The sequence below is a fragment of the Anomalospiza imberbis genome, chromosome Z (genome assembly GCF_031753505.1).
Source record: "Anomalospiza imberbis isolate Cuckoo-Finch-1a 21T00152 chromosome Z, ASM3175350v1, whole genome shotgun sequence".
Taxonomy (NCBI): domain Eukaryota; kingdom Metazoa; phylum Chordata; class Aves; order Passeriformes; family Viduidae; genus Anomalospiza; species Anomalospiza imberbis.
The window spans coordinates 43133419-43153431 of record NC_089721.1 but is presented as its reverse complement, the minus strand read 5'-3'; the positions used below and the strand labels follow the sequence as shown (position 1 = coordinate 43153431).

At 36.8% G+C, this 20013-nt stretch overlaps 1 protein-coding gene across 2 annotated transcripts in view; it reads left to right on the top strand.

The window, feature by feature from the left end:
* Positions 1-13085, top strand: part of LOC137464557 (transient receptor potential cation channel subfamily M member 6-like) — a 42719-nt gene extending 29634 nt beyond the window's left edge. Inside the window, exons 10-18 of one of the 2 annotated variants that reach the window (XM_068175964.1) lie at positions 977-1049; positions 1165-1265; positions 5252-5386; positions 5924-5977; positions 8255-8395; positions 9726-9860; positions 10892-11172; positions 12345-12573; positions 12887-13085. In XM_068175964.1, the coding sequence (XP_068032065.1) occupies positions 977-1049; positions 1165-1265; positions 5252-5386; positions 5924-5977; positions 8255-8395; positions 9726-9860; positions 10892-11172; positions 12345-12573; positions 12887-13039 (1302 nt within the window). In that variant the 3' untranslated portion in view covers positions 13040-13085. Of the gene's footprint in view, positions 1-904; positions 1050-1164; positions 1266-5251; positions 5387-5923; positions 5978-8254; positions 8396-9725; positions 9861-10891; positions 11173-12344; positions 12574-12886 lie in introns of those variants that run through there. The other variant, XM_068175965.1, reaches the window with a different exon arrangement.
* The last annotated feature ends 6928 nt before the right edge of the window (positions 13086-20013 follow it).

Below are 20013 nucleotides of genomic sequence, written 5' to 3'. Positions count from 1 at the left end.
TTGGCATGAACACAGGTGTTATATCTAATATAAAGATAACACAAATGTGTCTGTGCCACTTTCTATATTGAGCAGCTCTACAGAGCCTGTTTAGTTAACTTCACAAGTTTCAGTTTCAGCCATTGTTAATAAAATGAGAGCCTTTCTGATTTTAGTGAAAGACAAAATATCTTTGTTTTCACAAGAAAGATCAAGTAATTCCTATGTTTTTCTTCTCTAGTAGAGTCTTATTTGTAATTTAGAAAGATTTCCTTCCATTCTTCTACTCACAACTGAGTTGTGCTAGAACTTGTCTCTGAAACACCATTTGTAACTGGAAATCCCCTCCCTCCCTCCAGCTGCTGGCCATGCACTTGGGTAAACCATATTGACTGTCACCAGTCACCATCTTATTTTCCAAGTGCTTTAGTTTCCGGGAGGATCTGCTCCATGATTGTAAGCTGAAACTAATTGGCCTGTAGTTTCCCAGGTCTTTCTTTTTAGCCTTTTTAAAAATGGTAGTTATGTTTTCCCATTTCCAGTTACTTTGCCAGTCTGTTACAACATTTCAAGTATGATGGAGTTCCCAGTATATAGGCAAGTTATGATAATTGTACTAATAATCATTAAAATGGAAACTACCCTATACATTTTAAGCATTTTTTGTTTTACTTTATTCCAGTGTCTGTTTTCTACTTGAGAACTGAAAATCAATAATGTTGCATTTTTACATTTCTCAGGTTTAAAGGTTAACTAAAAGGAAACAAATCCAAGTAGATTCCAGCAGTAGGTTTATTCCAGTTTTAATGAGGTGCCATTGCATTAAAAACCAAAATGGTGCACTTTCTGTCTGAAACGAAGGAAAATTGTGTCTGGACCCTTGCCACTGTTTGTGTTGAAATATATATGATTTAATCTACCACAGCCCATACAAAGAAGAAATAACTACAAACTTCTCTGCCTCACCTCAAACAGTATACTTCTGCAATTCTAACAGATAACCATATTTGATGCCGAGTCAGAAGATGAGCAGGACATTGATTTGGCAATTCTGACGGCACTCTTGAAAGGTATTGAAAAATATGATCTGTTTTTATCTGGCATGCAGTCTCACTGACTTATCTTTACAAAGTACGGGAGTAACATAAATGTGTGAAAACTGATAGATCCCTTGCTGCCTCCTAGGTACAAATATATCTGCTTCAGATCAGCTAGATTTGGCATTGGCCTGGAACCAGCTAGATATTGCCAAGAAACACATACTTGTTTATGGACAACACTGGAAGGTACTATTACCTGTTCTTTCTCACTGTGTCTTTACACTTTGTTTTGATGACTGATTTTTCATGATTTGCATTTGTTAAGCTTTAATTAAGGAATAGTTTGATGATTGTCCTCAATCCTCTGTAGTCTGCTTTGATACTGGAGGAGCATTATCCTTCAGATAGTGAAATATTCAGCTACGCAGTGCATCAGATCACATTTGTTTTTCCAGAGAAGAGATTATATCCTAATGTTGGTTTTGCCGTGAGCTTTTCCAAGGAGTTTTAGTGATACTTCTGGATATGTATTTTTCAAGCCTGTGCTGGCATTCAGTGGGGGTTAGGGATATTTCCTTGCAGTTTAGAATACAATTTTCTCCAAAGATATAAACCCCAAAGGGTTGTTGCATCTGTCTTCCTAGCTCTAGACAGAAATAGAGAAATCCCAGAGTAAATCACCAGGTAAAAAAAAGTAATGTCATTATTTTAGATATTATTTCTGAGGAATAGCTGCAATGGGAGAGTTATGCTCCAATTATAATAGATGTCTCTGCTCAGCTTAAGGTGTAGAAGAGACCATACCCAATAGTAGAGATTTTTTTGACAGTAAATGTGAGGTATAAGAAGGGGGCAGAGAAAGAGAGTGAGAGAGAGAGGTTAAACACAAGATACCACTACGTGGATTCCTGCAGTGTCCTGTTGGTGATGCTTCACCCTGGTCTTCACAGGTGAGGTGCCTGAATTGTTCTACTGGAGGTATCACTTTTAGACAGTCTAAGTCCTGGGTACTCACAAGGTGCGCTGTTCCCATATGAGAAATCCCATTCCAGTAACTTGAGTTGGCATGCAGATAAGCACTTGCTTCCTTTCTCGCAATTTGCCACAGTGGGAATTTTTGTCCAGATGCTATCCAAGCCTTTACCTTCCTTAGGCCTGGAAATAACTCTTTCCTGCTGTGCCATCTATACTTATCTCAGGTTCTGTTGTGGTGTCTTATCTTATGATGATAGTATTTTGGGAGAGCGAAGTGCATTCTTCAGGTCCTTACAGAAGGCAAGATGTGATTTAGACCTGCATTAGTTACATGTGTGTGAAAGAACATACAGTAGTAAATAAATAAATTAATTAAATTTAAATTATGGTTTTCAAATTTTCATAGGTAATCCAATATTTAAATATAACCCTCTATAAGTGAGTTTTTTGTGTGCATAAGAAGATTTTTGTAGATGACAAATATAAAACTCTATGTACCTCAGCACATTTTTCCATTTGTTATATGAATTCATATTTTCTTCAAGAAATAAAATGGTCCAAGAAGTACTGTTTAATTCCCTGCCAAGAATTACAAAGTTGATTTTTTTCAGTCCCAAGTCTATTTTCTTCTTTAAAACATAAATTTTGAAAAATGGGCAGTTATATATATATATATGAGTGGCCATAGCTGGTTGTTTGCCACAACAAGAGACCTGATTTTTTTAATCACCAAACCATATTTTCCATGGGGCATAAGGCTGAATATATAGAGGACTATGCCTCTACAATGAACATCCATTGGATGGACAGGGATATCTACAATTGAACATCCATGAATTAAAGATAGGATATTGGAAAAAATTTATTAATGAGAAGCATTAACTATAACAGTTGGAACAGGCTCCTTGGGGATGTGTTGAGTAATAAACCACAGAACTACTTAAAAGATGTAGATGTGGCACTTAGAGACAGGGTTTAGTTGTAGATGTGTCAGTGTTGGCTTTGCTGATTGACTTGATGATCTAAAGATCTTTTCCCAACTAAGTGATTCTATGATTCTGTGTGTTGGGGAAATAATAATATTTTCCTGATCCCCACCTCTTCAACACAGAAGGGTTTAGGTACCTATTGAACAGGTCAGCCTCTTTACTCCTGGCTTTTCCAAGGTGAATATCAATTCAGTTTTTCCATATTTTTGACAGTACTTCCTGCTCTTCTGTGTACTTGAATTTTCAGATGTAAAAGTCATCTTTGGGGATAGGTAGATCAGCACTCAATATTCTCATTTAGATATTTAGGGAAAACCCTATTCTTTTACAGGTTGTTCCCTATTAACTTAAGGACAAATCCTAGTAGGCTGTATGCCTTTTTAAAATGTTTCTAACGTATCTGGCTTATATTCATGATTGCAGAAGATAGGTCCATTAGAACTTTCTTCTGCCTGTCATTGCCAAAATTCTGATTTCTCTTTACAAAGTAACTACCTTGCTTTCTCTGATTCTGCTGTATTTTTTCATGTTGTTATTAATGTACTTCTGTTATATTTGTCCTTACAAAGTCCTAACTGTATTGATATACCATACTTTGAAAGCTTGTTTTTTTGCAATTTGCATATTTAATATCTATTGTCTATGTTGCTGATGTTAAAGGGGCTGATTTCAGCTGTACTTCAGTTCTCTGGAAACTCTTAGGTGATTACCACAGGTAAATACCACTACCACTTCATGGAGAGTTTCTATAACCTTTTCTACTGATGCTTCAATTTGACACAGTTCCTCAGATTTTTCTGCCATAGAAGAAGTACAGCTTTGATAGAGGACTTGTCCAGCCTGTTCAGTAGTAAGCAGCAGGCAACAAATTAGTTTGCTATGTCTACAATAGCTTTAAGTGTTTCTTTTATACCTGGTGTTCCTGTGTCCTTACAGGTTCACTGGCAGTCCCCCTACTCCCACTCCTCTGCTTCTGATATATTTGAAAAAAATCCATGTATCTATTCATATCTATTTCAGTACAATGTTCAGCACTATTTTGAATGAAAAACCACTGTCAAATAATAATTGTGTTCTCCCATTCACGTAAGATTTAAAGATGTCATAATAAACAAGCCTCACATCTTTTGCTGCTCCTCTTCTTGTCTGTGGACTCTTATAATATTTCTGTCTATTTAAGTGTTTCAAGGAAACATGTACAATTATGCACATATTGTGGCCATTTCTTTTTAGAAGTCTAGTCTTAGAAGTTAAGAAGGTAAAGGTTATAACAAGCTGTAGCTGTGTTTCTGTTTATACGTCAACTCTACCTCAAATACCAAAGAATACCATTCTAATGGTTTCCAAAGGGCTGCTGACCTCTTCAGATGCACTGCCAGCTCAAGGACTGTTAGGAGAAATTTAGTGCAAGAATGACCAGTCATTCTCAAATATTCCTAGAAGAAAACTCAATAATTCAGGATCAGTGCAAAAGTTTTCTTTTTATGTGTAAGAATTCTGTAACATTTATTGGTCATCTTTTAACATAATTTCTGTCAAACCTCAATATAGACATGGAATGTACTATTTTCAAGTTAGCACTAGCACCTGCCCTGTTAGTGTTCCAGCCTCCCCATTCTGCTCACCCCACTGCATTTCCTGTGCTTATGTGTTCTGTAGAAAAACTTTATATGGATTTATATGAATCTCATACGTCTAATTCCTTTGCTACTTTGCATGTATAAGTCCTGCAGAGCTCTGTTCAAATGCCATGAGTAGAGTACCGCCACCTTTTGGACACTGCTTGTCAGTAGATCTTTGTTTTATGTTTCCTTTGAGGGAGTTTATTTTAACACACACCTTCTCTCTCATATTTGAAAAAAGTTTGCTTTAAAGAACTTGCAACTCTATAGAGACTTCTCTATGGCACTTTTGAAATAGCTTTTGTCATGTGTCAAAAAAAAATAAAAGGCTTCCCTCCATGCCCTGCATTATCATACTTTACCTTCTGAACTGCATTACAGAGTAGAGAATGTATTGTCAGAGTCTGGTTGTAAAGTTACATTTGTAGAAGTCTCTACAGATGTTGGATTTATGGAAACTGTTTTCCTTCCCCTCTATTGGCTTTTTACACAGGTGTTTCCTCCAGCATATTTTTCTTTTGCACTTGCATGTTAAATATACATAGAGACAAGTCATTGTGGTGGAGAGATTACTAGCTCCAGGAATATTTTATTTATTTCCAAAAGTAATTTTCAAATATTTTCCTTCAACTCTGTCCATTTGGAGGTTGGTGCCTTGGAACAGGCAATGCTGAATGCTTTAGTCATGGATCGTGTGGATTTTGTTAAACTGTTAATAGAGCACGGAGTGAACATGCACCGTTTTCTTACCATATCTCGTTTGGAAGAACTCTACAATACAGTGAGTGTTTGAAATCCCAGTGTACCACTTTAGATATGAAAGCTTACAAACAATGCTGTTTTCCTTATGGGGTGTGATGATTAGGCCACGTTTTTATGAAGGATTAAAAAAAAAAAAAAAAAAGGTAAATTAATGGGTTTGATTATTTTTGATTGTAATGTGGGGGTTTGGAAATGGTGTACCAGGTTGTTATTTTTGATTCACTGTTATGAACTAGATAGAGTACTCATTGGAAACTGATAAGAATTATATTCAGATTTTAATCTGATATGAAATAAGTGCTTACCTTGCTGAAAATTATATGTTGTTTAGACCAAAGCTATATCAGCTTCTTTCTAGAATAAGTCAAGATTTAAGATTGTAGAGGTGTTTCTGATTGGTGTTGAAGTCTTTCTGAAAAGATTTGTGAATAGAATGGGGAGAGTTTGAATCACAGTAGTTTATTCTGTAGATTTTTTAAGCTGCTTTCTTATACTGTATTGATTTTCTAGTGTAGAGTGACATGTTTGCTTACTGTCTTTTCTATTCACACCACAGAAACAAGGACCATCAAATCTACTTTTACACCATCTAGTTCGAGATGTGAAACAGGTAATAGACATAGGAAGGACTGAGGACAAAAATGCTAGATTGATACTTCAGTGTCCACTGGAAAGCTGCTATTATATAATACAGGGGAATTTTGGAAATAGAAGTGACAACTTCATTACTGCAGTCCTATATCTGCTAAATGGCTTCATCTTAATTCCACTGACCCCTAAGCAATTAACCAACATACTGCTGCTGAGTTTCCCAAGGGTCCTGTACCTTAATTTCAAAGCCAAGTAGTCAATCCAAATCAGACTTTCTTTCTCACATTACTAAACTGACATTTTGAAGTGATTGTGAAAAAGACTTTGTGAATTAGTGCAGTAGTAATACTCATTGCTTTAAGGTTTTCTATTTTTTCCCCAAAGTTAAAGTCTTTCCTTTTTAGAGCAGTAATGAAAAGATACTGTGACAAGAGATAATATTTGGATGTGGTGAATTGCCTAGGAGAACAGAAGGTAGCAGTGGATGACTGCTGCATGGAGCACTGGTTCCATTAGTGATTTAGTAGCAGCCATGTTATTTAGATGCATCATTAATTTATTTCACAGTTCTGTTATCTGTTGTTCCTCACAGAACTGCTTAGACAGGAAAGGATGAGCTGTTCTTTATGCATCTAGACTTCAACACAGGCGATTCCTAGATCCAAATCTAGACTAGTTGGCAAATTCTTTCCAGGGTGTGATTGCTAAGATAAAATGAAATGGTAAGTCTGACTGTTTGCAGAGTTCTGTTGGATTCATGGATTCATTTTGTTATTATGGGTGACTTTTATGTCAATGCCATTTATGGTTCTTTAGTTAGATGTAGAGTATCCTGGTCTCAATAACAAATTGTTTTCTGTGTTTTTCCATATGAACATTCAAGATTTAATTTATGTTATAAATCTGGAATCTATATGTTGAAAGATCTAAATCTTGAAAAAACATTGAGCTTCTCCAGGCTGAGAAATCCCTCTTCTTCACTGAAGTGATTGATATGATCGCTTCCCAAAAATCCATATATATATATATATATATTTGTCTTTATATATCTCAGGACACTTTGGGAAGACCCAGTGTGTGATCTAAAGAAAAGCTTTTGGCACCTGACATACAGTAATGGAATTAATGTAAAAAATGTCTGCACAATTTAAAAACTTTCTCTGCCTTTGTGAAAGCTAAGCTTGGGATCTGCAAACAGGTCTAAATGCTGAAAAGCCTTTTTCACCTGAGCTTCTGTAAGTTCACATAAGTGCTCTGTGAATGGGTTGTGCAGTTGCAGTCTGATTAAACATGGTGACGCTGTAGTTGGGACAGTTAACAGAGTGATGTGACCCTAGATTTCAGAATATTTTCTGTTACTGTGGACAGCTTTGATGCTGCTGTGATTGAATGAAGATACATCAGTCCGCTCTGATGACGTAAAAGATGGGGATTAGTGCAGAGAAAAGTATCTACAAGCTTAGGTATTCAAAAGTACTTGCCTGACTCTCAGTGACCTGGGACTGAGTGGCCTTAGCTGACTGTACTGAGGCTTGCTATGAAGTATACTGGAAAAACACCCTCAGTCCAATGAAGAAAAATACTTTTCACAGTCTGAAAGGCTTACACTGCCAGAACACATAACATCTCTGATCCCATTTATATACAGGCCCATTTTTCACTTCAAAGAGCTGCAGTTTAAGGTTTTACCAATAATTTTTAAAAACTGCATGGAAGAGAATCTATTCTTCAGAGAATTTGTCACACACCTTGTGTCTTGGAAGGTTAGTGGAGGTAAGACGGGCACTGGTGCTTTAAGCACAAGAGGTAAGATACTCAGAAGGTAGAGCTAGTGCATGTACTGCTGTTGTCCTAGTTGTCAAGACAGTCTTGAGCCTCAACAGGATATTTCCAGTCTCTAGGAATTACTCTGCTTCAGCTTAAATGCATGCTTCAGCTACTTCTTCAATTTTAGTTAATCAAAGTGCTTAATCATACCATGCTAGTTTTCTCTTGTTATGAGAAAGTTTTAATCCCTACCTCTGCTGTTGGAGCTTGTCCTGAGGAACAGTTACCCCTCACTGTTGGATGCAGTTGATCTTGTGAACATTGAAAAATATGCAGTGTGGGTACAGCAAACTACAGGAATCACATTTTCCCCTCTTTTCTTGAAGAGTTCCATATGCATAATGAATGTGTACACTTGCCTGACAGAAGCACATTGTTCCAAATTTTCCCTTACAATAGGAAGGATATGACATGGTTGAATGTTGCATATAACAGCATCATGAAATGTTTGTGATATTTGGTGTTTCAGAACAGCCTTTCTTTGGATTACAAGATATCACTGATTGACATTGGACTGGTGATAGAGTACCTCCTTGGTGAAGCTTACCGGAGTAGCTACACAAGGAAACATTTCCGAATTCTCTACAACGATCTCTACAGAAAACACAAGGTAGCTTCTTCCAAAACACTGGTCACCAAGAAAAGCCAAAATATGACATCTGAAAATAGCTCATGTTGTCATCCTGGTTTGTCTGAAGAGTATAATTTAAATGTGTGCCACGCTTATCTGTTTGAGAACTGTAAGAGAAGTTGCAAATACAAGAGACAAATCCCCAAGACTATTTATGGTTGTTAAATTATTTATTAGTTCAGTAAATTTACCTTTGTGTCCAGTATCTGGGTTGTGTTTTGTCTATCATTCATCAATAAGGTATGACAAGACTGTGCCAACCACCATTTTTCCTTTTTTGAAACAGTTACATATTTACTTCTTGCAGCTTGAACTGCCTCATGGAAACACTAAATTCCACATGCCTTGAAGTAGACTTAGGGCATGTGAGCATTCTCCCTGTTGTTTTCCCAAAACCAGTAGCTTAAAAACAGCCTAAACTTCTCAATAAATCACCTGAAAGTCATTCCAAACATTGCAGAAGGTATAGATTTACTGTATGAGAATGATCCCCAGTTTTTGGAGTAGAACTGGACATTTAAGTACTTCCATATGTTAAAAACAAATAAACAAAAAAAAAAAAACAACCAAAAAAAACCCCAACAAACTCTCATCCCCATGAAATGTTTCCATGACTAAGAGAAGATCAGGGAAAATGAGAAGAAATAATGAAACCTGTAACTTGGAGTGAATAGAAACAGAGAGACAGAGCTTTCTGTGTGTCACTAGTTTTTAACATAATACTTTAAAAATATGTCAGCAGTTCTAACACTTTTCACTCTTTCCTAATGAAATATGACCTTAACAGTGATACGTGAAACCATATAATCATATAACTAGGAATTGTTGGGAAGAACATTAGTGATTCAGCTGTTAACATCCTTCCCTCTTAGCCAACACTGAACAAAATTTACAGAGATAATGGATGTGACATCCTTCAGAGGAAATTATCAGCAAAAAGTTCACAGAGTTCTGTCTTTCAAACAGTTTATGGCATATTTTATAAAGGCAGGCATTCAGAAGTGCTTCCAGACTGGGCGATTCCATCTGTTGAAACCCTGCTTGTTGCTTTTTTGTGGATGCTATGTGTGGAAAATCATTATTTTGAATTCAGAGACTCAGAAAAATATTTATTTGTTAACTGAGATGTGAAACAGGCCATTTTTCCCTTGGTGGTATAAGCTTCAGTAGTAGTTATGGTGATTTTTGACTCAGTAGTTTTTTAATAACATCAGTTCCTACAGCACTATTGTAGTCAGCAAGTACCAGCAAACTTTATTTCTAATTTGTATTTCTCTCCTCATGTTTTATGGTTTGCTTTTGGATCTAGAGAGTGGTCTCCAGCTTGCCTCAAAGCCTGTCTCATGCCTTTCATCATAGTAATCAGATGGATAGTGGAATGGGATCCACTGAAAGTACTTTGCATTCTCAGTTCTTCAGAACTGCACAGCCTTACAAATACAAGGTAATATAATTGCTTATACTAGACTTTGCTTAGGACATATAAGGCTGATAATAATTCTGTTGACAAATTTTAGACATGTTAGTCAGGCTCTTAGTTTTTGAAATTCTACTTAAACTGCAGTGGAAACAATGTTTTACTGCTCACTGCTCATGAAGTACAAATGTTACAATTTTTAACTTCCATCCTTTAATTGCTAAGGGTTTAATTCACTGACATGTGGTATCACCCACTTTCTGAGTATCAAGCATGTGTGAAAACTCTTCTGAATTTGAAAGAAATATAGGGGTCCTCTGACTTTCCTCATGCTTTCTCATGATTGGCTAATTAAAATGCTATAGTAAGACTGGTACGAAGAGGTACATTCAGAGAAAGAATGATAGAAGAGCAAAGATTGGCATTAATATCTATCTATCTATCTATCTATCTATCTATCTATCTATCTATCTGTCTTTCTGTCTGTCTGTCTATCTATCTGACAATATATAAAGCAAAATGAATTTAAATGGCTGTGCTGGAATTAGAGCCAAAATGAACCCATTATAGCACTGAGACTTCCTCACTTACATCAGTAAGACTGTTTTTCCTGTACCATTCACCAAGAAATACCCAGATATGAATGTATAGCAAGTTCACATTACAAGTGCGACAGACAGCAAAAATAATCTTTAAGTATCTAAGATGTTTAATTCAGTCTACTGCCACTTTTTCTTCTATCATGACACATATAAAAAAGAGAGTAAAAGCATGGGGTATTATGGGGTCTGGAGAGTGCCCAACACTATGGAAAGGGAAGTTATAGCAGGTATGGATGCAGAGCAAGCTGTATTATTCCATCGTTAATGTTACCAGCTTCTTTGCATTGGTAATCTGAACATGGTCTTAGCTGTGGTTTATGACTTAAATATATACAGCTATCAAATAGTTTGCTACTTGTAATTAAATTTCCATGCAGTTTTATTTTCATGAATTTGAACCTCAACAATTCACTGGGATTTTTTTTTCCTTCTTTGTTTTCTTTAACAATTTTATAGGGAAGATCCAGCCCTTTCCCAAAGTATAAGAAGAAATCAACAGAGGATATAAACTACACAGAGAATTATGAGTCAACTGGCTTCATCTACCCCTATAATGACCTCCTGGTTTGGGCAGTATTAATGAAAAGACAGAAGATGGCTATGTTCTTCTGGCAGCACGGAGAGGAAGCCATGGTCAAAGCTGTTGTTGCTTGTAAACTCTACAGAGCAATGGCACATGAAGCTACAGAGAGCAACATGGTGGATGACACTTCAGAAGAACTCAAGAAGTATTCAAAGTATGAGTTCTCCCTTCATTTCAGTTCAAGTTCTCTGGTGCCGAGAATGGTTAGAGACTGCCCTAATCCACTAAGAGTTAGTAAAGCTAGTGACGCCATGGATTACAGAGTATAAAAAAGTACTTTCAGATACTCACTATTAATACTATATAATGGATATATATATACATTATATGTACTGGATATAATGGATATATATGTCCAGTTTATGTTTGGATATAATGGATATCCATACATGGATATGTTTATGTACTGGATATAATGGATACATATATATATCCAGTTTATTTACCGGCGTGTAATGTGGTGGAGAGTTAAAGGAAAACTATTTGCATATTACCTAAATGCATATTTGAAAATATAGGTGAGTAATGCATAGCTCATTATCTGTTAAATGGTCAGGTGAAAGGCTGAAATTTCCCTTGCAGCTTCTCTTTCAGTTCAATTTGTTAAAAAGCCATATGGCACAGAGGTGTTGAACTGTTCAAATCTATAACAAGTAGTAATGACCAAACCAAAAGCAGTGCTTAAATCCTGCTCTGTGTAAGACTAAGTGGAAAGCTAAATACTTGATTGAATGAAAAGGGAAGTAGACCAAGAATTTTCTTTGAGTTTGTAATTTCCATTTAGTATTTTCTGGTAGTCTTTCTTGTTAGTAATGTATTTTCTGCTTTGTAGATTTCAAGGTTAAGATTCAGGTGCAATAAAATGTACGTTGTTCTTTTGTATGCAGCTCCAAATCTTAATTTGAAAGAGGGTATGTGCCTTCCTTTAAGAGCCTTCTCTGCAGAGGTGTTTTAAAGTCAGTCCGAAAAGAAGGAACTCTTGCAACTGGCTGCAATGTTTGCCCACTGTGGTGATGAATCTCTTGGTTAAAGCAAATACAAAGAGCTTTTTAGGGTTTATTTTGATCACTGAGTGAGATTAAGAGCAAAACAGATAAAAAATGACGAAACAGGATGGCCCTAAACATTGTGATTCGGACTAAACTGTTAGGTTTACATCCCAAATTATTTTTCACTAGGTATATTGATAAAGGAATGAGAAAAATGCTTACTGAGATTGACAGCTGAACTTTAGTTACCAGAGTATTCACAGCAACCTCTTTTCAGCAGTAACTCTGAGTATGGACTGATACCTGTTATATTGACTGTTAATTCCTTTCTGTTTAGGGAATTTGGGCAGCTTGCCTTGGATGTGCTGGACAAAGCATTCAAACAAAATGAGCAGATGGCCATGAAGTTGCTGACCTATGAACTGAAAAACTGGAGCAACTCAACTTGCTTGAAACTGGCTGTGTCTGTGGGGCTGCGGCCTTTTGTGTCCCACACATGCACACAGATGCTGCTGACTGACATGTGGATGGGACGCCTGAAGATGAGGAAGAACTCTTGGTTTAAGGTAGCATTGGTCTGTTTTTTTCTGACCATTTAGGCACTCTTTAGATGCTTAATATATGTTTTTTTTTGGTTGTGGATATGGCTAATGCAGCTTCAGACAGGTGTGCTTAAGCATATGGTGGAATGTGAACATCTGGGAAACAAAAGCAAGGGAGGGAGGGAAAACAGTACTTGCTTCTGTTTTATTTTTTGCAAAAGCATATGTGGGATGACATTAGGATGAAGGATTTTTTTGTTGCTCTTCCCATTCTCTCAGCACTTTTCAGTCCTTCCTCACCAGCTCTTGCTTCCCCACTTTGCCTGTTTCCTGGCAGAGCTCCTGGTGGGAAGGATGCTTTCCAGGCACAGGGAGCAGTATTGAAAGGATCCTCAGATACAATGACACTCTTCCAAGCCACAAATCAGCCAAGAACAGCACAAATCTTCAGAGGTTGTCAGACTGTGATACAGATTCCCAGCAACAGTGACTCCTTCCCCAGCCAGTGGAATTGCACTGGATTTGTATTGGCATCAGGCATGGCTGACTGTGGCCTTAGGTTTATGCTATCACTGCTTAATTAATCTTGTGTCTCTCTTCTAGGTCATTATGAGTATTCTCCTGCCTCCCACCATCCTGATGCTGGAGTTTAAAAGCAAGGCAGAAATGTCTCATGTGCCTCAGTCTCAAGACTTCCACCAGTTATGGTATCACGGGGAACAGAGCCCAGTCAGCTCTAAAGATACTTTGGTTAGTCTGTGAGGACAGTCATCTGTGTGCCAGAGTCTGTCTGTTTACCACAGTGCAGTTCTGAGGAGTGAGAAGATGTTCATCAGGTGGAATGAAATGGCTGGAGGCCAGTTCTCTCCAGAAGTATGCATTAGGTCCCTAGTTTGGATAGGGACTTAAGTGAACTTGGTACAAGTTACTTCATCTGTCCTGAATGTCACCTCTGTGCTGACCATAATGAGAAAGTCCTTCCCCAATGACGCTGTTGAGCCAGGGACGGGCAAAATGACTCACGATTTCAGAAGGCAAAATGAGCGTTTATTCAAAAGCACTTCTCTCTTTTATAGAGAACATCGTGAACATTAATTCCATTGGTCTTAAAGTAAAAACATTTCACTTGATTGGTGCACTGGACTTAGGTCAATGTGGTAGAACATATCTATAAACAATATGAACAGAAAACAAGATAATAGATTGTTTACATTCCTCTTGGACTTTTCCCCAGGCTTAGCCTGGCAGAAATCTTTCTCTTTTTCTCTCTGACTGAACTGAGAATATCCACACCCAACTTCACATGTATTGCTAGTGCAGGAAGGGAGCAACCCACTTGAGGCAGCTAAGAAAAGTGCTCACACATGTTCTGCTTAATGTTAAGTTTGATTTTATCTATTAGTCTTTAACAAAAGAAGTACAGTCTATTCTTATACAAAATACTGTTAAAAATATACAGACAATGTAGCTGTGCCATATAGAGCATCTTTCACAGAGTGCATGTTGATTATTGCAAATGAGATATTTGTAACCAGAAAAAAAACAAGCTACAGTAATGGCTGGTGTATTCAGAACTAAGTTTAGACATTTGTGTCTGTCTTCCCTCTGAAACAACACTACCTTTGCAATTATAGACCATTGCTTTTTTATTTTAAAAATGCTGTTTTCTTTTAAAGAAGGGTTATGATGTGGAAAAGGCTGTTCAGAAGTCTGATGAAAGCCAAGGAGATGGTGGACAAGGAAACCTGCCTAGAACTAGAAAAATCTATGAGTTCTACAACGCACCAATTGTCAAGTTCTGGTTTCACACGGTTAGTCATCATTCTAGAACTTGGATTGATAAACTCATCTTTTGGTCCTTCAAATGCCACTTAATCCTGCTTTTACTTTTTCTAGCATGGATTTGCAGTCACTTACTGGTGGGTGTAGATGGGAAGCCATTTGAATGTTTCTCTGATAGTTAAGTGTAAAGATTGTCTGCTATAATCATGCAAACTAACTGAAAAAAAAACCCAAACCCAAAAACACAGAAAAACTATTATAAGGAAGTAAAGAAAAACTCAAGCATAGGCTTTTACAGAGGTCAGTTGCAAAGGCTGAGATAGACTTGAAGGTGGCCTTCTGTACCTTTAATACTTCACTGATATTCATGTTCCTTTCTTTAAGAATTGTCTCTGGAAAAGCAATTATTTATCTATAGGGGATCATTTTCAGTAGGAAATATGCATTTATTAAATCACTTTTAGTAACCCTGTGTCAGCAGAGCTCAGGATGTTTAAGATCAGTCTGTGATCATATGTGCTTTCCCACCTAATATTGTTCCTGTGTTTTGGAAGGCACAGATTAACCAGCAGTGACTTATTTAACTTTGAGAATTGTTGTTGGTCCCTATAGAGGGCTAGGATAAAAGCATAAGACTGCCCTTGCATTCAAGGAATGGTGTGCAGATCACAGAACAGAATCACAGAATAGTTATTGTTGGAAGGGACCTCTGGAGACCATCTAGTCCAACATCCAAGATAAAATAATCTGTCTCTTTTATGGGGATGAGCATATGATGCAATCGTTAACATTCTGCTCCTACCTATTTTTTCAGCGTTAAAGTACCAATTTCCGATGATGTTTAGGGACATTCCCATAAAAACAAAGCAAAACAAAACAAAATTTTTGAGAACTGGAATAAAGATTCTGGACTCAAAAATGTGACAGTGTCCCAGTAGTTGAAGTTTCTGTAGTAAGGCCAATCAGCTGTTTTATTTGCAGAAACTTGTTTGAGGTTATTGTGTGTATGGATTATACACTGTGTTTTTTGCAGATGTCGTACTTGGCATTCCTTATGCTCTTTACTTACACTGTGTTGGTGAAGATGGAACCAAGACCAAGTGTGCAAGAGTGGCTTGTTATTATTTATATTTTCACTACTGCTATTGAAAAAGTCAGAGAGGTATGTTTGTCCATTCACACTTCTCATCTTTCTTATAAATCAGGGAATACCTCTCTGAAGAATGCTAAATCCTGCTTTATTTTTATGGAGAATTATACAGAGAATTAATTTATTGGAAGTCTTTTATTAGAAGACCAGTTCTTGGGCGTTCAAAATGCATCTTAAATTTTGGCCCTAATTCTCTACTTTTCTGTGTAGAGTTGGTTGGTAATGTGTAGGTGACTGCTGAGTTGAGATTTGGAACTTTGACATAGGCACCCGGTCCTTAATTTTCTTGAGTAGACCATTAGACTTCTTGTAATAAAATTTGTCTTTAGATATTTAATCTGAGTGAGAACTTGCTATGAATTAATAGATATTTTGCATAAAATAATCTATGGCTCTCCCTCAAGTCTAACCAGCCTTCCATAAATGCACTTGCAAAAAACCCACAATAAGCTTTTAATGCTGGATTAATTGAGCACAAACAAAAAATGATATTCCAATCAAAATTATTGCAATTATTTGCAGCTGATTAGACCCAAGCTTCTGAACACAACTTGCACTCCAAACCTGAGTCAAGGGACAAATGCAGCTACGTATTTCCTCAGTTATTATATGTGTCCTGACATGCCTTCACTGCAGAATCAGCACATAGTAAACAAGAGTAATGTGACTAGGCTTTTGTATGACTTTTGAAATGCTGTACTTTCAGAGGAATAAAGCCAGCCACAAAAAGCCAGCCACCGTTCTGAGCAAAGAATACTGCAAATACAGATCATTCAGAAGACTGTGAAATCAGTATGAGAGAGGTGAAAGATTCCAAGGGACAGTAAAATACTGGGAATATATCAAAGCTTGGATGGACTTGCAAGTTCTGTATCAGCGTGAGATAGGACTAGAAAAATCTACACCAGGATTTCCTAACTGAGAAAAATGTTAAAATGTTAAATGTAAAACAGCAAGCACTTTTGAAATCACTGTTGTGCTCTTGCAACATCTTGATGTTGGGACAGCAGAAAGAACAGCTCTTCTTTCTAGTATCATTGGTTGGACACTTTGAAATTGATGGCTTTACTTGATTTTCTTTATCCATGTTCTAGTTCTGGTCTGTTGGCAAAGACTTTGTAGGACACTATTTTAGCCATGCAGTTGCTTATCTGCTGGGGGCCTTGTTATATATAGCTGCAAACCTCTGTTTCTCTAGATTGTATCAAATAATTGTTGAAGCCTTAGGCCCTGCAACTAGTTACTCATGCGAGTTAGTCTAGATCACTTGTCTATGTTAATGTGTTCATATGCATAAATTCCTGCAAGATCAGGGCATAACGTTTCAAAGTCTCTCCTTTAGTTGGTACTTATCAGTGTGATCTCACATAACACTGCATAATTGGCCTCACTTGTGGCAATGTGCAAACGTTTTATTTGCCTCCTCTCAAGGATTCCACTTCACATACTTGCTCAGTGAAGCTTAAAATCCCTTTGGGGCACCTTACAGTTCAAGGAGTGAACGTTTCATTCTTTACCTTGCTAGTTGCTAACACTCCTTTTTTTAACCTGCCCTTTGGCAGGATACCAGGATCTTTCTTTATATTTTTGGTCTGAAATAAAGGACATTAGTTATTTTCCCAGTGGCAAGGTTAGGCTGGTACTTTCCATGACGTAGGGGTTAATGAACAGGCTGTTGCAGGTCATGACCATTCCTCTAGAAAATGCTTGTTAATTTCTAATAATATGTGTGCATAACAATTCTTTACTGGCTGCTCTCTTCCACTGAGGTATGTGCCCTTTAGTGAATGGATTCAAATTCAGGATCTAATTTTTTTCAGGAAGAGCCATCCCATTTGATGTGGCATACTTTAGCAATATGACACTATAGATTAAGTAAAAATCCTCAGTTGATGGTGAATGGCAACATGCAGTAAATGGGTCTAAGACAAAAGAAAAAAAGTAAAAGGGGGGAAATTATACATTCCCAAATATCCCAATGATATATTCCCAAATATGAAATAATTCAGACAGAAAAGGTTAAATAATGTATATGTGATTTTAATGGCATGTTATGGTGTTTTTTCCCCAATTCTACTCAGGTATTTATCTCAGAACCTGGAAAATTCTGCCAAAAGGTGAAGGTGTGGATTTATGAATACTGGAATTTTACTGATTCTGTAGCTATCATCCTGTTTATGATTGGTTTTGGTTTGCGGTGGTCCCACCCCCCTGTTCAAACTGCAGGGAGGCTGCTTTACTGCTTGGATATCATATTTTGGTATACTCGGCTTCTTGATCTTTTTGCTGTGAATCAGCATGCTGGCCCATACCTGACAATGATTGGGAAAATGGTAAGTACTGTGCTTTGGAGCAATATTTCTGTAGCTAAGGCATCTACCTTCAGGAATATGTAAAGTTCAGAAAAGGAGAAGTAGTCTAATGATTCACGGTGAAGGTTTTACTTGAAAATACCATGATTTTTTTGTTTGTGAGTTGACCATAATCAGATTACACTTTAATTTATTAATTAAATTGCTTTATTCACAAAAGAAGCTTTTTACTTCATTCCCTAGAGAAGGGCTGCATTTGACTTAGTTTGCCAATCTAGCTTGTTAAAGAAAAGTCACTGCCTCTTGGAGATGGGCTCACTGTGACAGATTATTCCCCTAAATCTTGGAAATAGTTTCATTATTATTTTGCTTTTTGATTCAAATAACTATATCCCCGTTTATCTGTCAAAATTTCTGTGAAATCAAAGTTAATCTTGTTTCTCTTTTGCTGTAAGAACTGTTGCTGTACTGCTGTCTAGTCCTGGGGGACATGTGAAGATTCCTACTGTAATTTGCCTCGGTTACAGAGAATTATCTTCTTAATTCTTTCATATTCTGTCTTTTCATGGTAATTGTTTAGGAGGCAAAGCAATTTTCACTGCTGTTCCTTGCTCTCAGTTAGAAAGAAGCACCACTGAGCAAAATCACCATTGTAAGATCTCTGCATTCTTTAGATCTTGCTTAAAATATAAGAGGCACATGTGAAGCAAGTAGGACTTGTGGCTTTTTTGGTCTAGGATGATTTTAACATCTACAAAATGCTCATGTAGTCTAGGTCATAGAAACAAAATATTTTTATTTCCTTCAGCATATTATTATTCATATATATTCATTATTAGCCCTGGTTTTATATTTTGATTTGTAAAAACAGTGATTGATACTCTTCCCTAAAATGTATACTCTTCCCTTTTACACATAATTAATACAACTAATTCTTTTACGCAAACGTGTCTTCCAGACAGGAAACATGTTCTATATTGTGATCATGATGGCCATAGTCCTGCTGAGTTTTGGGGTGTCACGGAAGGCGATTCTTTCACCAGAGGAGCCTCCTTCTTGGACACTGGCACGAGATATTGTATTTCAGCCCTACTGGATGATGTTTGGTGAGGTCTATGCTGGAGAAATAGATGGTAGGTAATTTTGAGACTATACCTCAATAGCTAAAATAAAATCTGTGCAGAAGCATGTCTACTTTGGTCTCCTGAGTTTTGACTACTTACTGAGTCTGTTCTTCCTTAAACAGTTCTGATTCCAGTAAATGTATGTCTGTAATGAGTAATACTGTATGAATGAGGTTGAAAATTTGAGCTTCTTTGTGAAAAATAAACAGGTTTAAACTCTAAAACCTTCATATTTAGTGTTTCAAATTAAATATACTGCAAATATTTGGGCATAGCACATAGGAACTAAATCTAAGCTACTTCCTGGTCAGGGGATCTGCCAATTAAACAAATTTAAGTGAATCCAAAGCTGCTCATCTCTTGGAGAAAAGAGAAAAGTTGCCTCTAAGGAAGACAGAATAAAGGAGGAAAAGAAAGGGAGAAATAAGGTACTTGGCACCATTCTTAAACAGATAAACCATGTGCACACAGGAGAAATGGAACCAATCAATGTAAATAGAAAAAATCGTGTATCCTGATTATGGCTTTGACCTTGTTTCAGTAATAGAGAGGAACAGGCACTCCAGAGATATTTGAGCATTACAGATGTAAGGCACTCTCATGCTACTGACTGAAGGTATAAGTAAAATGGTCCCTAAAATAGAAATAGTCATGCAAAGAGAAATATATATTTAAGGTACATAGTTCAGCACAGACCCCATTCATTAAAATAATCTGCCATGTTGCATCCTTTATTACTGCTGAAACAGTCACATGTATTTTGGTTATATAAATCAAAATTCTTTTAATGAAAGTACACTGTTAAGTTTCCCAGTTTAATCCATTTAATCACTTCATAATTCTAAACCATTAGAAATTTGACACTTCCCAAATAAAGCTATGATTTCTGTAGTGACTCTTTATCCTGCAGAATATGTCCTGAATTGAGGGTTGCTTCTTTATAAGTTTCAAAGTTTCCTCAAAAGAATTAAATTTTATTAGAAATTAAAAAGATTGGGAAGTATTTATTTTGATGATTTAAAAACATCAGAAGGGATCCCCTGATTTCCACTCTTTGTTGCTTTACGCCTGTGGTGCTCCTGTCTTGGATCAAAGA